The sequence below is a fragment of the Apodemus sylvaticus genome, chromosome 1 (assembly GCF_947179515.1).
Source record: "Apodemus sylvaticus chromosome 1, mApoSyl1.1, whole genome shotgun sequence".
Classification (NCBI taxonomy): Eukaryota; Metazoa; Chordata; class Mammalia; order Rodentia; family Muridae; genus Apodemus; species Apodemus sylvaticus.
In genome coordinates this window covers 113,877,378-113,896,447 of record NC_067472.1, presented here as the reverse complement: position 1 = coordinate 113,896,447, position 19,070 = coordinate 113,877,378, and the positions used below count along the sequence as shown (strand labels likewise).

Genomic DNA, 19,070 nt, shown 5'->3' with positions numbered 1-19,070 from the left:
GTCAGTAAGCATTCAACAATAACATCTAGGATTACATGCCTTGTTGATGCTCCAGTTAGCAACAGAGACCCAAGGGCTGGGATTTGTAAGGGATAGTCTAAATCGATTACTAAATACTGAGCGCAGACTCACATCTGAAAGCTTTCATGTAATTGTATAGGCTCTTTGAGCATGGGTGTTTATCCTTTGCTGTGTATTTCCATAAGCCTAAGTAGAAGGGTTCAGTGATTTGCTAAAAACAATACAACTGCTTAAAATAATGAAAGTAGTATTTGAATCCAAGGTTCTGATGTCTCTGTTTTTTTTTATAAATTGTCCAGATATTAACATAGATGCTTTAATGTTAATTGTTCAGTCAGTATTGGTGACTTACAGGAATATTTCTTCTTTTTATCAACTCCACACTTTTAAATTGGTGACAATAGTACTCTGACGGGTAATTTGAAAAATTGGCCAGAAGGAAAGGGCTACATCTGGGGCTGTGTCAGCCACTTAAAGTCTGTCAATGAAAGAATCTCAGGACCTAATACACAAAACCAGAAATATAAGAACTCTTCACACTATCCATGTTCCCTTTCCCACACTTTAGTTTAGGAAGCTCCAGCTGATGGTATTTGAGAGTAAACAACAAAGATTTAAGATGACTGTGCCTTACAGCTTCCCGTAACCATGGAAACTGAAAGCCCATTCGCTATGGTTAGGCGAGTTCTGCCCTTGTGCAGATTCAAGTCTGTTTATGCCTTCCTACAATGGAGCTGGAAGACTTGTCATTCAAGCCTGTAGTGAAAATTAATCTGACAGGTTTCAGGACACCTTGAGGGAGAAGACAAGCGGGAGAGAGCCCAATACCCAAAGATGCTGATAATAAAGTGTCTGAAATGATCAACAAGCTGGACCGCATGCATGAGAAATATGTTCACACTGTGTCCCAGAGGAAATCAGTAGCACTGGAGACCCCAAAGAAGGGAGGGAAAAATAGAGGGTTGTCACTCCTGGAAGCAATGATGGTGTCTAAATTATAATCAAAATGTGATAACTCCAGGGAGGCTTAGCCTGTAAGGACTTCAGCACCCAATTAGTTCTATCTTCAGTCCTGACAATAGCTGCCTGATTCCTGGGTACAGCAGAAATTGGTGTTTTCCCAATCTGCTCAAAGCCTCATATAAGACTACCTCATGAGGTTTGAATGATTAAATGGCTTAGGCCACTTAATACCATAGTCTGACAGGTCATAAAATTTCCCTTCTATAACAATGGAATAATGCCTTCATTTTCCAGTCACAGAAAATTAAACACCTAGGTCTGTCATGGTGTAAAGCTTACTACGGTACAGCACTTGGTCATAACTTAATAAGTGCTGTCATCTTAGGTAACCTACTCTTTGTAAGGATTGACAGAGATGAATTTGCTTCCAAGCATGAAGACTGGTTTGCTTGTAGATACTAGCCCCCTTTTCACTAAATGCATGTGACTATTAAAGTAGACGAGGAAATAAATGGCCCCCTAGGATAAATCATCTGGCCAGGAAGACTCACTGACAAGACTATACATCATGATCCTCAAAATATTTGAAGTAATATAAGGACCATGCGCCTCCCTTTGCCATGAGACAATGTGTTTCTCCTTGAAAGGTAGTACTGGTGCATGCTTCCTCATGACTTCTTTACAAAGACGGGCCAGTCCATGCTGGTTACCACTCCAATCCCCTCGCCTGTTGTTCCTAGCTGCTTGGAGAACAATGTTGTTTTAGAGAAAACCAAGGAATTCTTGAATTTTCCCTTTGACAGTTGATGTTGTTGCCAGGCAGTGGTGGCACACCCCTTTAATTCCAGCACTTGGGAGGCAGAGGCAGGCAGATTTCTGAGTTCAAGGCCAGCCTCCTGGTCTATAGAATGAGTTCCAGGACAACCAGGGCTGCACAGAGAAACCCTGTCTGAGAAGAAAGAAAGAAAGAAGGAAAGAAAGAAAGAAAGAAAGAAAGAAAGAAAGAAAGAAAGAAAGAAAGAAAGAAAGAAAGAAAAGAAAGAAAGCTGATATTGAAAACAAACTGTTACCTCTCATCATCTGATCTGTTATGAGACTTTGAAACTGGATGAATATGACATCCCCTGATTCCTGAGTTTATATAAGCAAAAATATGCAAAGGTTAACATTGCAATAAAAGGATACGAGAAAAATTTCTGAGGTTTAATAATATTATAGTTTTGATCTGAAAGATCCCAAAAGTTCATGTATCAAAAAAGGCCTGATTCTCCAGGTCTGATCATCGAGGCCTGGTCCTCTACATAGTAGTGCTTGAAGGTATGACTTTTAGATCATAAGATGGATACATTTGTCAATGAAGTCATAGTGGAAATGCATTACTGGTTTTACTGATAAGTGCTGGGCATCTCAGGGGCTGGATTTCACTAGGATTCTGCCCTAAAATTGCCTCTGGCCACCTCTTCAGTTTATCTCTCTGGTATTCCTGGACACCAATGCAATGGACAGCTTTTCACCACCATGTAATCTTAGTGTTGACATTCTGTCTTAATACAATCCCACAGTGATGGCACCAAATTAATGTAGACTAAAATCTTCTTAGAAACTCTTAGTGAAAAGTATCCTTCCCCCTTTAAGTTGTTTTTCTTGAGTTTTTTTTTTTTTTTTTTTTTTTTTTTTTTTTTTTGTGATGGAAAGCTAGCTAACTCAACACGAGGCTAATTGATCCCTGCAACACAAACACAGCACTATGGGTTGAATATTAACATTAATTGCTTGGAAAACTATCCTTGTTTTTTTCAAAGCATCTTGTGGGACAAAAGAGTAAAACAGGATAAATATACTGAGTTACTGAGTTCTTTCTTCTTTTTCTCCTCCTCTTTCTCCTCCTCCTTCTCATCATCATCATCTTCTTGATGATATGCAAGTTATAACACAAAGTAGTTAAGGTAGAAAGTTTACAAAGTGGGACTGTGTTCAATCCTGTCCTCCTGCCCTCAATTCCTCTTCCAGGATGCCCTCTGTTTTAAAAACACTCTTCGCTATGTGCATGAGTGAGAAAATGAGTGTTTTATGATGGAAACACAACAGATGGCACATTCTGATTTTTAAAATGAGAGCAACTAAAGGTCATGTTTCTGCTTCAGTCTCGCTTTCTTCTCCACACACCCAAGGGAACACATTGTGAGAAAATTTACTATGTATGTATTTTTATATCACATTAAAAAGATATCCTCTCAAATGGCCCTTGGTGTAACTAAGAAATGGCTATTCACTCTTCTTAATGGGGAAGAGGTGAGCTAAAGGAACTGTTGTCCTAAGGTATTCCTAAAGATTCTCAGTGAATCTTTGCAAATATATGATATGCAGAACTGATTGCAAATAAATGTAATGTTAGCCTTTGAAAGAGAGGTGGACTGACTTGAATGTGTCTCTTTAGTATAATGTCGTTGCACTGTTCACAGCATCTTACCTTAATGTTTAAAATGGAGCAGATCCATGGGAAATGAGCAGAGTCGGCAGACTATATATTTTGTTGGTTTAGTGCTTTCTCTTGTAGCACAGAAAGGTGAGAGATAGGCCTCCTCTAATCAAGCAGAGGCCTGAGTTTCACAGGTCTAAGGAAATTGAGTTGAAGCACCCTGTTTCTTGAGCCTTAAAGTTGTCATGGAAACAACAGCTTCTCCAGCCCAAACACGTTCACAGCACAGAAGGCAGTCCTGACTCACTCCTTCATTTATAAATGCTTTCCCTGGGTCTCTTCTCAGGCTGGAGCCAGGAGCAACTGACTTGCAATCGCTCCTGATCCAGTTCAGGAGATAGAAAGGCATTCCAGTTGTAGGCTTTTAACACAGGCTGCCCCAAAGCAACCAAGGGCACAATGCTTTGCAACTTTAGAGGAGAAAAAGGTCTATTGCTTGTATGCTTTGGCTTCCTAATTAAGCAAAGCAGATGTTGATTTCATAAGGTTCCCTAAGAATTAAACTATAGCAATAATCATCTGTTTGTGTTAATGAAATTATATAAAGCAAAAGTAATCTGCCTATGACCAAGCCGTACTAGGTATTCATAAGGTAATTAGCATTGCTTAATAACTGTTTTTATTTCCAAGTAATCAGTAATGGGTGATAGGTCCATCAGACAGGTAACCTGTCCTTACTGCCTGCCCTACAATCTACATCTACAAATGATGCTGCTTTTAATCTCCTGTATTATTTCTACATTGATGCTGTAACAAAGTCTCTTCTTCCAAGTCCATGGCCTTGCTTCAGCCCTCATATCAGCCTCTATCAACTCCACGTTGCTGCCTCTGTCACTTTTCAAAGACTTCTATATTCAGGCTGAGCCTCTCCTCTCCCCCCACCCCCACCCCGAGATGGTTTGAGTCCCTTGATGGTACCTTCCTGGACTGTAGACACATCTGTATGTCCTTTATGTCACATAAGGTTCCAGAGCACTGGTTGTCAACCTTATTAATGCTACAGCCCTTCAATACAGTTCCTTATGTTCTTGTGACACCCCCAACCATAAAATTATTTTCGCTGCTACTTTATAACTGTAATTTTGCTACAGTTGTAATTGAAAATATCTGGCATGCAGGATATCTAACATGTGACCCTGTGAAGGAGTCACAGATAATCCACAGAGTGAGAACCACTGTTCTAGAGACTAATTCATGGACATTTTGAGGGTTGGGGGGGGGCATTTTTCTTCCTAGGACAATCTACCTTCTGGTTTCTGTTAATTCATTTTTCACCTAACTGTATGGCCCTATCCCATTAACACATTTTTCCATTTCCTAGTTGGCAGTAACATGGTCTCACACTCCACATGCCCCAAACCTACAGACAGGGAAGCCTGTGAAGCTTTACTGGTCATCTTAATATCTTCATTGTTGCTGGTATTTGTTAAGGTACTATAGGCTTTTTCTACCACGTACCACAGCATTCTTCTAGCCTTCTCCCAGGGTCCAATTCCAAAGCAGTTCCTAGGTATTTGTTATAGAATAAACTGTGTCTGGCACTGAAATAGATACTAACTTTGTGTCATCACCACCACAATTTATTCTATTTCTAATAAATTGAAACAATACAATTGTCTTGACTTATAGTTCTATAGGTCACAGAGAATCAAAGAAAGCTACCAGCAGGCTGTCTCTACTATGGAGGCTGTAGCAGAGAATCTGCTTTCCACTTGTCGTTTGTTGACAGATCTTACTTTTCTAACATGGTCACCAATTTAAATTATATCTCTATGGTCAACTCCTGTACTTTTATGTTCCACCAGTAAAGGCTCATCCAGTTAAACTGAGAACACTCAGATAATCTAGGGAAATCTCCTCAAGTTAAGATCTTCAACTTAGCCATCTCTATCTCTGCCATTTAGTGTATCACCTTCATAGAGATGGGGAGATTAAGGTATAGTCATTTTGTACATTATGTTAGGGACATTATACTTTCTACCACATCTTTTACAATCAAAAGTCACAGCAAATAATTTTTTCACATTTTTGGTACTGCTTCTGACAGTCTTCATCATCTCTGCAATCCTACCTTGAGAGAGATGGTTCAGAATTCTCACCAGCATAGAACACATCAGTACTGTCATGGCCCATGATTCTTAAATATTACCAAGAACTAAGCTCTAAAGTGTTTGGGTTTAGATGGGTGTTGTTGTAGAAGAAAGAACTCATGGGTTGGTACAGTGGAATGATCACATGTCTTAGGGTCAGATTTGAAGTCCCCATTATCCTTGTACATGCCTGTTATATCTTCTGACACTGGATATACCACTTATATTGCACAACTTTATTTCCTCACCAATAATCAAAGGCTAATATCTATATTCCAAACTAACTGCATGAACTGAATGTGCACCCAATAGGTTGCTGATAACTCTCAATCTTAACCCATGGTGCCAATATAAATGTTGTCACCAGATCACAGGCCCCTTAGGGATAAGGGGCACTAGCACTAAACATCCTTATAAGGTGTTCCTAAAACTCTAAGGCTGCACACATGCTGTCTTGCCTACCTAGTAACTTAAGCAAGGCAGGGAATATAAAATGCCCTAGAATGTAGTCGGACACTTCACACTAACCGTGCAACTGTGTGCTCTTATATTTCGCAGCTACCATATGCAGTCACAAGGATGAGCAAGCAGAAACTTTCCTCTTTCTTTACTAGACTTTCCCAGTTGGCAAAGAGGCACCACACATTGCAGTTCAGAAGAGGCAGGAGGGATGAGAAAGCCATTTTGTTATTTGTGGAAAATTCCACTTGTCTTAATGGACTTGTTAAAAAGCACCCTGGGTGCAAGTGTGAGTCTTAATGGCATTTTATAAAGCTGTTGTGATGAATTAGCACATAAAACAAATTAAAAACAGCTTATCGCTTCTTAAATTAGGTGATAGGGCATTATAGCATTTTTCCCCAGACATGGGAATCCATTAATATCCAAAGGAGACATAAGCTGAAATGTGTCAGCTGTTGGGTTTTAGGAACCAGACAAGCCAGAATCAGTATAATACTAGTGGGGAAAGATTGGCCAAGATAAACAGAGCACATGGAAATAGCACCAAGCTAGGTTTCTCAGCCAGGGCATCTACTGCCTCAGGCAGAAGCACAACACTACTCTCAGGAATGGATAGCACACAGTAGGGCAAGTATTTCATCTGGCAAGGACTCTTGAGAATAATCTCCACATCCCTATTCATCACATATGGAGATATGATGTGTGAGGAGAGGGGCTTTCAGTAGTGACCTCAAGCATTTCCACAGTTGTGTGTTGAGGCTCTGCCTGGGCCTTATGTTAAGTTGGGTCTAGAAGTCAGAAAGGGGCACTTAAGATGCGTTTGCACACAGTAAGGAAGTTAGATACTAGTTAGCATGGATGTGACCCAGGCATATTCTGGAAGCCACGGGGCCCTGAATTACATTGTTGAGCGCTCTCTGATATCAAGGTTCTGTGCTACTTTGTGTGTTTATTAATTCTCACTCAAACTCTTAAAGACAGCTGATATTATTTTACAGTTTAAATAAACTCCAGGACCACCAAGCTCAGGCAGCATAACCCTGTCTTCTTGCCCGCCCAATGAAGCCTTCCCTTTCTCATCTGTGTCCCCCAAATTTGAGGCCTATTCCTAATCTAGCAAGCAGTACTTTCCAGGTGAGAAATCCTGCAATAAGCATTAACAAATGGAGGAGCTTCAGAAATTTAGAGACAATGGGGAAGTCAGCCTTGGAGGAGAAATCTGAAGTCATTGGCATTGTTAGGTCATGGTCATGGGCAACAGGCTGGGAAAATGAGCCTTAAAGTAAAAGGGCCACAAAGTTGGGTTTGGAGGCAGGCAGGCAATACTGTCCAACACATGTGACATGGTACAAGTCCACTTGTCCTTTCCTTTCTTTGCATATAAGTTGAGATAGCTAATTTCTACTTTTATGTTTATTTCAAACCTCCAGGCTAAGTGTGCTGGTTGCTGTTGTATTGTTGTCCTTACATAGTCACCACCACCGCCTCGCCCTCTTCCCAGGCTGAATGAGTGACAGAGTAAAGGCAGCAAGCCAGACCTTGGATCTGAGTCCCAAAATGCCCTGAATGGCTGCTGCTCCACTATGTATGCTGGGGCCCGTCCTTGGGCCTCCCTCCTCTGGTGAAGGGGGAGTAAGATTGGTAGAACCTTTACAGGGATAGGTGGAGTCATGGATGTAGTAGTCCTTGTGAAAATGTGTGCTATCTAGAGCATGTACGTTGGAATTTCCCAAGACACATGCAAGTTTGATCCATAGGGGCCAGTGTAGCCAAGTTCAGGACCAATTTGTTTTTAATAGCAAAAATAAATAAATAAATAAATAAATAACAAAATCAGTAAGGGGAAAGGACCAAGAGATAGTTGGTCCTTTGACCAAATGAAGTACAGGAGGCACATGGGCCACGCCTATTTCCTTTGGTATTCACTTGGGTTTTTTTTTTTCATTCGATATATTTTTTATTTACATTTCAAATGATTTCCCCTTTTCTGGCTCCCCACTCCCCAAAAGTCACATAAGCCCCCTTCCCTCCCCCTGTTCTCCCATCCACCCCTTCCCACTTCCCTGTTCTGGTTTTGCCCTATACTGCTATACTGAGTCTTTCTAGAACAGGGGCCACTCCTCCATTCTTCTTGGACCTCATTTGATGTGTGGATAATGTTTTGGGTGTTCCAATTTTCTAGGCTAATATCCACTTATTAGTGAGTACATAACATGATTGATCTTTTGAAATTGGTTTACCTCATTTAGTATGATGTTCTCCAGCTCAGACCCATGACAATGGGTCTTAGGTGTCATCTTCTGGGTAGATAGTTGGAGTCCCAGAATGGAGGTTTGTGCTGGGAGCTGTCTGGAGCAGAGCACAGTGATTTTCAGCCTAAGTGATAGTGTCAATACAGAATGCATACATGACATACTAGTCCAAAACTAGTGGGAATCCTCACAAAATCCAAATTCCTAAATATCAGCTGAAGGACACCCTGCCAAGGGCCTTTTAAGGACAATTGTCTCAAGACAAACCTGTTAACTTTCTTTTCTTTTTTTTTTTTTTCCTTAAAGTACAGTGTGTAGACTGGAATGTTGTTGGAATCCACTCTACAGTGAAAAGTAGCTCATACTTACAGTTAGCCACAGTAAGCTAGGCACTGTAGTACACACTTTATGCACATTGCTCTATGCATTTTACCCACACAGATCAGTAATGGAGGCAACACCCATCACCATATATCATATTCTGAGGAACTGAAGCCTATGAGAGGTTAAATAGCTTGCCTCGATTACCAGCTGTGGGACTATTAAGACACAGTAAAAACAGGGCATGGCTTCGCTGGTAGTTCTTCGCCATTATATTGTCTTGCTGCATAGCACTCACCACGTGCTTGATGCTGCCTGTGTTTCTATTATGGGAAGGTAATTGTGCATTGAACACATTTGGCTCTGGAATGTTAATTGATTTCTGTCTCATCACACAGTGAATTGCCATCAGTAGGAATGGTGTCTGTCCTTATCCACCCCTACTTTTCTGGGATGGGGCTCTGTGTGAGCCTTTGATAGGAAAGATGCAGATGGTCAAGGAAGAAATAATTTATTCTGAGCACTCAGACCAAAAAACTCTCTCCAAATTACATCACTTAGGGATCCTGGAAATGGCTGTATTGTAAGTAATCTGACTTCTATGATTTTTGAGAGTTAAATGCTGTCTTCAGCCCTTTTTTGGTTACCATGGCAACAGATGTGACATTTCTTTGACAGAGAAGAGAGGGGAAAAAGAAAGGAAAAGAACCAGGGTTGGCCTTAATGATTTTAGAAAATTCTACTCTCCAAGTCTAGCTTGATTTACGTGCACAGTGGTTATGATATAAAGTCTCAGGGCAGAGTAAAAGAAATTCATAGGGCAGTGGTAGACAACACCTGCTTCTCTGGGCAAACTTACATACTCTGTGTGTAGTGGTGGCTGTGAGATGTGGGGGCATATATCAACAACTTGACAGTATAGTACTTGAAATAAATTGTCGCATCCTCATGACTTCAGCTACTCCATTCACGGTTTTGATCCTACTTCCCTCTCTGGCACTGAACCATGCTTAGAAATGTCAGTGCATTGGCCCCAGCAGAGGTTCAGCCAAACCTCTTCCATGACAACAAAGGATTATAATTCAGAGCAGTAAGTGTGATAATGAGGTAGGCCTGGGTTTATGGAAGTAAAAAGAGCTATTCTATTGTTCAAAGGCTTTTTCCTTCTGTAGACATGTACACACAGAATTTTTTTTCGATTTAAACACTTATTTAGGTCATTACAGTAACCCCTTCAAGCACCCAGGATCAGTGTCAGATACCTCAATTGTTGGGGATAGTCAGTCACTCCAGATTGTCATTTTACATTTTTATCACTTTTCTCTATCAGAAAGGAAGGAGTCTATAAGCTATTATATTGAAGAGAATTTATTTATACAGTAAAGAAGTTAAGAAAGATAGCCACATTTTCCTTCATTTTTTTTTATTTTTCATTTGTAAAATTTGATTCTAGAAGGAAGAAAAGGTATTCCAATTGAGTAATAAACTGAGGGTCTAAGCTCTTATTATCACTGTTGGGGTTTTGTGTAAGCTCCACCCCACACCTACCTGGCAATAGCCAGGTATGCCCCGCCCCAGAGATCTGGCCCACTATAAGAGGGGCTACTTGCTCCTCCTCTTTCTCTTTGCTCACCGCTCTCCCACATACTCTCACCTCTCTGCCCCTGGGGCTCTTTCCCCCCCCCTTCCACGTGGTCATGGCTGGCCTCCACTCTCTCTCTCTCTCTCTCTCTCTCTCTCTCTCTCTCTCTCTCTCTCTCTCTCCCTCTCTCTCTCTACCACTAACTCCCATCCCCTATTCTGAATAAACCCTATTCTATACCATGTCTGTGTGTGTGTGGTCTCTCAGGGGCAGAGGTGCCCAGGCAAGGGCCCGCCTGGACACCTTCCCCCACGCCGCCTAGCCACACTCACCTAACTCACCTATATTCTCATCTAACCCCTATACCCCCTACCTTTAAGCCTCATCCTCCTTCAGTCACCTTGTTACATGTGATGGTCTCCAAGATATAAAGAAGCAGATGCTAATTATAGGAACCTATAGGCTGTCTCTGCAACTAGGAAGGAAAAGCCAGAAGTAACTTACAGTTTGTGGCCAAAAAATAAAATTAAATAAATAAATAAATAAATAAATAAATAAATAAATAAATAAATGTGAAAAATGTGTAGCACAATCTAGGAAGCCATGCAGGAGATGATGGAGTTTTAGGGCAAGAGTTGGAATTCAAAAGTGTGTACTTTAAATCAGTGTCCTCAGTGTCCTAACCATACTATTGTTTGTCTTTTCTTTCAGAGCCATGTTTGACTATGACAAGAGCAAGGACAGTGGGCTGCCTAGCCAAGGACTTAGTTTTAAATATGGAGACATCCTCCATGTCATCAACGCCTCTGATGATGAGTGGTGGCAAGCCAGACGGGTCACACTTGATGGGGACAGCGAGGAGATGGGCGTCATTCCCAGCAAGCGGAGGTAAGGATGCCTCCTGTACATCACAGCAAGCATGCACACATGGGCAGGAGGAAGCAAGAGAAGGAGGGAGAGAGAGAGAGGGAGCAGAAGAGGGGGAGAGAGAGAGCAAAAGAGAGAGGAGGGGGAGGGGAAAAAGAGAAAGAGAAGGAGAAGGGGAGAAGGTGTGTGTGTTAGCTATCTAGGGAGTAGAAATGCAAGGAGGAAAGGCTGAGAAGAGCACACACAGAATGACGATTTAAGTGCAATAAGCATTCTACAGGAAAATTGTCAGTAGTGACAGGTGACAAGAATACAAAAATTATCATTCTCCACATTTTAGGATTTTACCAAAATTGGTATAGAGGGAAAAAGGAAGGGCTGCTTAGATGGTGCTCCTGGCAGCTGTATGCAAGAGGCTGTGCTTATGTGCCTGCATGCCCATTCACAACCGGATGCACTGGTACCCTGGTTCAGCATTTACCCATAGATTTACAGAAGGCAAAATGTAGAAGGCAACTTACTACTCAGATGCTTGGGATGCGAGCTGTCCTATAGCCGGGTGGTCAGGCATCTTTTACTGTTAGTTAATCCTGTTCCCCATGCCAGCTAAGATTTTAGAGCTATGTATTTCTTAAGCATATCAAGCCCTTCTCCTCAAAATGCTTCTTTCAAAGCCAAGTCTTCCATATCTCCTAGCAGCTTCTAATCACTACTATCAGGATAAATTCCCTTGTCATGAGTGTCCATCTCACACAAGGCATGGTCTAAGAAACAAAACTGACTATAGCAAAACAAAAGTTGGTCAGCATCCCAGCATCCAAGCATAGGTGGCAAAGGGAGCCATGAGTTCCTACCTCCTCCTGAGGAGGTTTTGACAGGTGGTAGCTGCTAGGGGAGGGAGAGATAGCTTTCATAGAGGGCATCATTCCCAGTAGGTTGACCACAACCATGGATGGCCCCATACCCACACATATATTCATAGTACTAATTGGATGCTATGGGTGAGATGGGGAAGGAAAGAATGAACAGATGTGAAGTTAGAAGAAGGAAGAAAAAAGAGTAACGAGAAGAAGGTGGAAGGAGAATCTGTTCCTCATCCTCTTGCTTCCATCTCTTCACACATCTGCCATTTCTCCCTTCCAGTTGTATGTATGCTCCTTTTAATCAACTGAGTTCATGTAGTACTAAAACAGTTATTCTTAACACTACTTTGTTTGTGTGTTTATGCATTTTCATGTCAAGGCAGCATGTGGCCTGGGTTGCTGAGATGCACTTAGCCAAAGCTGTTCTTGGGAGGAGCCATCATGTTCAGTTGGCCCCAAGGACAGAAGTAGAGTGGCCGAATGAAATCTGTGTCAGAAATAGATTTCAGCTCATTTGAAAGAAATGGTTCTTCTCATTGAAATTGCTCTAGACTACACAGGAAGACATTCAAACCTTAGACTGGAGGGTTGACGCAGCAAGTCCAGTGCTTTCTAACCCCAGCTTCTACAATTTTCACCATCATGCCAATAATCATTCATTCATTCAAGCGCTCATCATTTACCTCAAAGAGCAGCACTCTCTGAAACAATTTTCCACTTACAGTGATCATCCTTGAATTGGCCATTTCACATTTTGAAAAAAAAAAACTCATTTTAAAAAATAAAATAAGAAGCCATCTTAACAGTCATACCACAGCTGGTCTGAAAAAGTTTCTTCAGGTTTCTTTGAGTTTATGTTTATTTGCATTCTTTTGCATAATAAACGCAGATATCCTACCTTGCAGATACATTTCACACAAAGTAAAAATATGTGTATTCATTTTATTATAAAATTTATGAGTATTTTCTTAGGATTTTAATTTTGTCAAAATGTTTTATGTATTATTAGACTAGTGCTTTCTCACTGTGTAAAATGATAACTGTAGAAAAATATAAGAAAATAGAAACCACAGATACTCCTATCTCTCAAAGAGCCCTCATATGTTAATTCTCAAGCCATTAGAAATCAATAGAGATGGCTGAGCAGTTGAGGACTGCTCTTGCAGAGGGTCCAAGTTTGATATTTCCATTTCCAGCCCCCACGATAAGTGGCTCCCACTTACTCCAGTCCCAGGAGGCTCTGATGTCTCTGTTCTCCCCAAGCACCTGTACTCATGTGCATACACCTCCCAACACACATACATTATTAAAAATAAAATCAAAATATTTTCTAAAATCTAAATAAACTTATTCAACTGGCAGATGTTTCAAATCCTTTGCTCTTTTCTCACCTGCTTCCAGAGATCATGTGGGAGTGTGGAGATAGTTGCTATGGATAGCAACTGTGCATAACTTTACAAGTACAAGGAGGTCTCTGTTTTGATGGTTCTGCTTAATCATCTGATGCAACTGTAAGGCAAATAATGTGAATGCTGTCAGTCTTCCTTTAGATAAGGAATAAATGTATGCATAAAATACTCAGATGGCATGTTAGACCTGGTGTGGACCCCATTGTGGATTTTAGTATGTTCGAGTGTCATACTAAACACTTTGGATAAGATACTGCTGTTATGCCCTTTGTAAGTGAGAGCTGCAGCACAAAGAAGCTATTAGTCTGCCTGAGACTGCCATCTAGTAAGTGGTAGAGCTGAGATTTGAGTTCATCCCATAGCATCTTAACCCATCTGCCTTCACTTCAGAAAGGTACATTGATAAAGAGTTGATACGATTCAATTCAGTTAGCATTCCTTAGGGTATGTCTGTGTTCCAGGCATACCATGACTATTGTACAAACACTGCCTAGATCTCATCATTCACAAGACCATCATTTAACACTTCTAGCTACTCCATGACCAAAGCAATGAGGACTCTATTATAAAGATACCAAGAGATGAAAACAGGCCATAGAATGGAGGATGGATTCTTTCTCATTAAAGCTATGACTATATTTTAACCTTTGTTGTTGCTATAGCTCAGTACTATCTTTTATAACTTTATAACTAAGTATACAGGCTTATTTGGCTCATGGTTCTAGAAGTCTGATAGCACAGGTCAAGTTGCCACATCTGTTGAAGGTTTTACTTATGAGGCTTCTAAAAATCCTAAGACATTATAGAGCATCCTATGATAAGGAAAGCACATAAAGTTCCACCCCCGTTGTCTCTTATAACCAGCCCACTCAGTAGCCTATTAATCCATTAGTGGTTTAGTTCATAAGTGGATTAATACATTTATGAGAGTAGAATACTTATAACACAGTCACTTCCTGAATGTTCCACCTGCTCTATTTATTAAGACCACACAATGTTGATTAAATTTCAATATAAGCTTTAGTGGGAACATTAGCTAATAGCATTCTGCATCCATGCCAGATGCTTTCAAATATATGATTTCAAATTAATCTTCGTAGAAGTCTCAAAGAGAAACTGGAGGTCTGAGAAGTAAAGTAATTTACCAGCTAATGACTCCCGGTCTCTCTGGTAGCAAGACTGAATAGCCTCCCGCTCTACTAAGAGCACTGCTCTAAGGAACTTTCAAGTTATAGAAATGAAACTCCGATAGGCCAAGCATCCTGGCAGAATCACACTGATAACGGGGGACTAAGCCAACACTTGAGCACACACCTTTCATACACCTCTGTGAGCAACTGTCGAAGTTTCAGCTCGCCTCAACCCTTCAACGCATCAGGGTTAGGCCACTTATCATTTTTCTCATCCCTGTAGCTGAATACCCAACCATACAACTTACCGGAACGAGGTTAATCCTGGCTCACAGTTTAAGGAGGTATAGCCAGTCCAGCTGTAATAACACAGCAGTGGGGCGCTGTGGCTATGGAAACACGAAGCAACCGCCTGTCACATCTGGGTAAAATGAGAAAGCAGACAGGACTCAGGTCCTCAGGCTACGACCACACCTACACTATAAGCCCTTAGCCCTGCCTATCCAGCCCTTCATCTGGAGCAAAGGCCCCATCTCCAAGAGATTCCTTCCAACAAGTGCTCCAACACATAAGCCTACATGAGGAGGTTTCCATTCGAACCATTAGAGGCCCACATTGTGGAGTGCCCTCAGAAAGAAACCCATGTGTACAGCTCAGCTGGTAGGGTCCCCAGGGGAAGTAAGTATATAAAGTTTGTATTGCCTCCCTTTGACACGGTGAGGAAGAAACAGAATGGTGGTCCAAGTAACTTTAGTGACACTTATTATAGCATCTGAATAGCCTTACATCCTGAGCTCCAACTCAATCATCTAGGAGTCCATACTAACACTCACCATCCACAATCTCAATCAGTGTCTGCTGAACTCTTTACAATTTCTTTACTATTCTCAACTGGCCAACATGAAAAGCCACCCTAAAAGGCTGAATGTCTAATTTAAGTAAAAGATTTAGCAAGTAGAGGCAACAGGAGACCTCAAGTCAAGGTCTGTGAGACTTCAGAGTTTGGCTTCTTAGCACAGTCTCCAGTTGCTGCCATTGCATGGTTATAAGTGGCCAAAACAGAGGCAGGCCTGTACTCTGTAAATCCAAATGGCCATTCATTAATTATTGGCTACAACCCATATCTAACATTTATTAGAAAGTTTACTCACCTATACCGCCTAGCACCCACTCATGTATCTCAATTTCCCCTTGATTAAGGCCTAAGGAACATGAGCATAGGAACCCTTGGGAACAGGTCATGTCCCCCCTGTCCAGTGCTCCAATCAGTTATGCTTGGCCAGAATGTGAAAATACCAAATGGGTGTTGGACAAAGGGCAAAGACTATAGCATAGACATTTGGTGCTATGCAGGGATGCTAGGTGTCAGAATTGATTTGCTCAGGTTTTGCCATCCAATTCATGTTTCTAGTACTTGACCAGCAATAAGATTAACTGGGGAGGATTGTGGCTACTCAAACAATCTAATTAACTGGTTGAGTCGAAGTGTGAGAGGGAACATATAGTAGTAATTTCACTGCTGTTAGATCTATACAGACAGGTCCACCAGTTCCTTCAACAAAGATCTTTGAGCCTTAATATACTCCTCCTTCCAAAGGAGTAAAGTAACTAGAGAAGGTAGTATTATTCTTTTATCTATATTCTCTTTAAAAATGGGGGGTGTCTTGACTTCATGTATATCTGTGTGTGCCTGTTGCCCCTGGAGGCCCCTGGGACTAAAGTTACAGACACTTGAGTTGCCATGTGTTTGGGGGTTCTCTAGGAGAGCAGCCAGTGATCTTAACCACTGAGCCATCTCTCCTACCCCAACTTAGACTCTTGTTGATAGAAGAGGTGATGAAATGATGAGCTTTTAATAGGAAACATGGCTTACTCAACAAGACATCTCAAGTCCTTCAGCCTGAGTTTTCACAGACAGGTCCAGAATGAATAATCTGCTAGAGACCTCAATCATTCAGTCAGTCATTCGTTCTTGATTTACGTGTAGTATGTGCCCAACTCCATGTTGTCATCAAGTGTCATAAGTGTAGGTTATAGATAAAATAGGTAAAGTGCCAAGCAGAACTTTCAGTACTTGATGTACACTCAAATGAGGACTATTTCCACTTGTCAGATCTAGAGCATTTAGTGCCAAAGGAAAACATACTGCATTGTTTAAAGCCCATCTCTCAGCCTTTTGTTTGAGGACTAAATGTGTCACAGTGTCCCAGGAAGAACTTGCAGAATATAGAAAGGCTTCGGCAGGGAAGACAAGGCCAACTGCATCCATGTCCACTGCAGAGAGAGGATGGCAGAGAACCGATGGGACCAATTTTTGTGATGGATAGCTGCTGTGGTTTCTGGTGTGCTGAAAAAAGAGTAGTTTTTGCTGAAAAAATAGTAGCTAATGCTACATATGCTACACTATGTATGCTATGCTATGCTGTACTATGCTATGCTATGCTATGCTATGCTATGCTATGCAATGCTAGCAAAAGAGCATTTAGTTAAACTGTTTTCAGTGTCTAAAGCAAATTTATTCTGAATATGAGGCCAGCCTGTTATGATATGTTACTTCCTTACTGGTTATATGCTTAGGCCTGGTTGTGTCTAATTCATATAATTCAAAATTTTTGACAATGGATGTGGGAGGAGTGGGACATAGCATTTGTGAGGAGATTCAGCCTAGGTCTCTAGTGTTTATATATTGGCTTTTCAACTCTGTATCACTCATCCAAACCCTCATGTTTGTTGAGAATTTCCAATGAGTAAAGTAGGCAAGACAAGTCTTTGAGTTATGTTTCCCCAAAAGCATGGAAACGGGCAGCAGTTGTGTCAGCTGTTAGAGAAAACAAGAGCAAACTGGTCCCATCATCTTCTAGTCTGCCATGTATCAAACCTCAGCATTGACAACCAGGAAATGGGCTTGGCAGGACTTACATTGCTGAGTTATCAATGGACTAAGCAAGATGATACAAGTAAGAATGAAAACCATTAGTAGTTGCATATTAAAACTTTAGCCATCATTCATATTTCCATAACTCACAATACTTCCCACCCAAGTAAGAAGGAATATGCTCTAATCTCCTTCACAAGAGAACCCAAGCAATGTCTCCTTAATAAGCTATCATTGTCTTATTTTTTCTGCTACTGGTGTTAAGGGTTTGTTTGTTTGTCAGTGTGGTCCTATTATGGTTTGTTTTTATTTATTTTCTAATAAGAGAAAAGTGTAGGTTCTGCTGAGTGGGGAAGTGGGGAGGATCTGTGAATACTTAGGAGAGGGGAAACCATAATCAGAATATATTGTACAAAAAAATCTATTTTCAATTAAAATAATATTAGCCATCTATGGTAATTGTTAAATAAATAAATGTATGCACATGTATGTGTATCTCACTATATTCTTTGTAAACCTTTAAAAAGTTCAATGATGACCCCACTAAAACTAGACGAATAAGGTCACTCAATCAGAAGAGTAAAAGGATAGCCTCAGAACTCTGTGAGGAAATGTAACTGTTCTGCCCAGATAATTTCCAGGTCAGAACACTGTGCTGAGCCTTGTGTCATATGTGCTTGTGGGTCCTGTGTGTTTATGCAGAATTTATTTACATGCTCTAATTTAATAACTATGAATTCTGTATATACTGCAATCATTTTGACAGAGTGAGATGAATCAGTGGTTTCCATAATTAACAGAATTAATGCAAAGAAGCCAAAATAAAGCTTAAGGCTCTAACAACTGTTTTAGGAAAATCTAAAGAGGTTAATAAGAATTACCTGAACTCTAGGGGGAAAGAAACTAGTTGAGGGACTCTAAGCCAGGCCTCTTCTCATTGAGCTTCTTCCCCTTGGCAGTTCGTCTTAGGCCTTCCTTTCCATCCTCCCAGCTCTGGGGTGTTGGGTGGATGCACGGAGATGCCCTCGGTACCGGCTTCTCTACACAGAATATGTTGCATTAATAACTGATGTTAGTTATGTCAGATGTGAACATTTTTGTTCAGTTCCTTTCACTCAAATATTCTATGCTGCCACTGAAATAAATGTATTCTGAAACTTTATTCTGTAACTATAGAAACCCAGATATTCAGTGTTGCAGTTGGAAACACAAAAGAGCTCTCAGTTAGGAAGTAGCTTGCTGTTAATTACAGAGCTAAGAATAGCTTCGGCTTCATAAACCATTAAGTTTCTATAGATTCAGGATTATTTTTCTCTCACTTGCTCTTTTCTTTCCCAGGAAAGAAAAAAATGGGATTAAAGCTAGCCAAATTTAAACAAACTCATGTTACAGCAGCCTACCAAATAGTATTTTTGTTCAATGAGCATCCACTGAGAACCTGTGATAATATTCTACTATTACATGCACCTTGCATATTAAATATAAAATGTTTTAAAGAAGGAAATCAAGATGTAATTTATGTAGACATAAAATTCAGTGTTGTGCGTAGCAAGAAATAAAAACAATGATTTCCTATACAGACTTGGAAAAGTCAAGGAAATATTTAGATTCCTCTTTCTTAACTCTACCTTCAAATGGAATCAGGTCAAATTTTACTTTCTGGTGTTTCTTAAGCCCTTTCTTCTATTCCCCCAATCATGCTTTCCTATTCTTTATTGATATTGCCTAGTTTATGGCAACAGCTTCTCAGTAAACC

At 40.7% G+C, this 19,070-nt stretch overlaps 1 protein-coding gene across 10 annotated transcripts in view; it reads left to right on the top strand.

Annotated features, from left to right (window-relative positions):
• The window catches only part of Dlg2 (discs large MAGUK scaffold protein 2), a 1,203,331-nt gene that overhangs the window by 1,123,359 nt on the left and 60,902 nt on the right, over positions 1 to 19,070 (top strand). For all 10 annotated transcript variants that reach the window (XM_052158733.1, XM_052158754.1, XM_052158740.1 and 7 more), the window contains one exon: positions 10,882 to 11,058. In XM_052158733.1, coding sequence (XP_052014693.1) covers positions 10,882 to 11,058 — 177 coding nt within the window. The remainder of the gene's footprint in view (positions 1 to 10,881; positions 11,059 to 19,070) is intronic.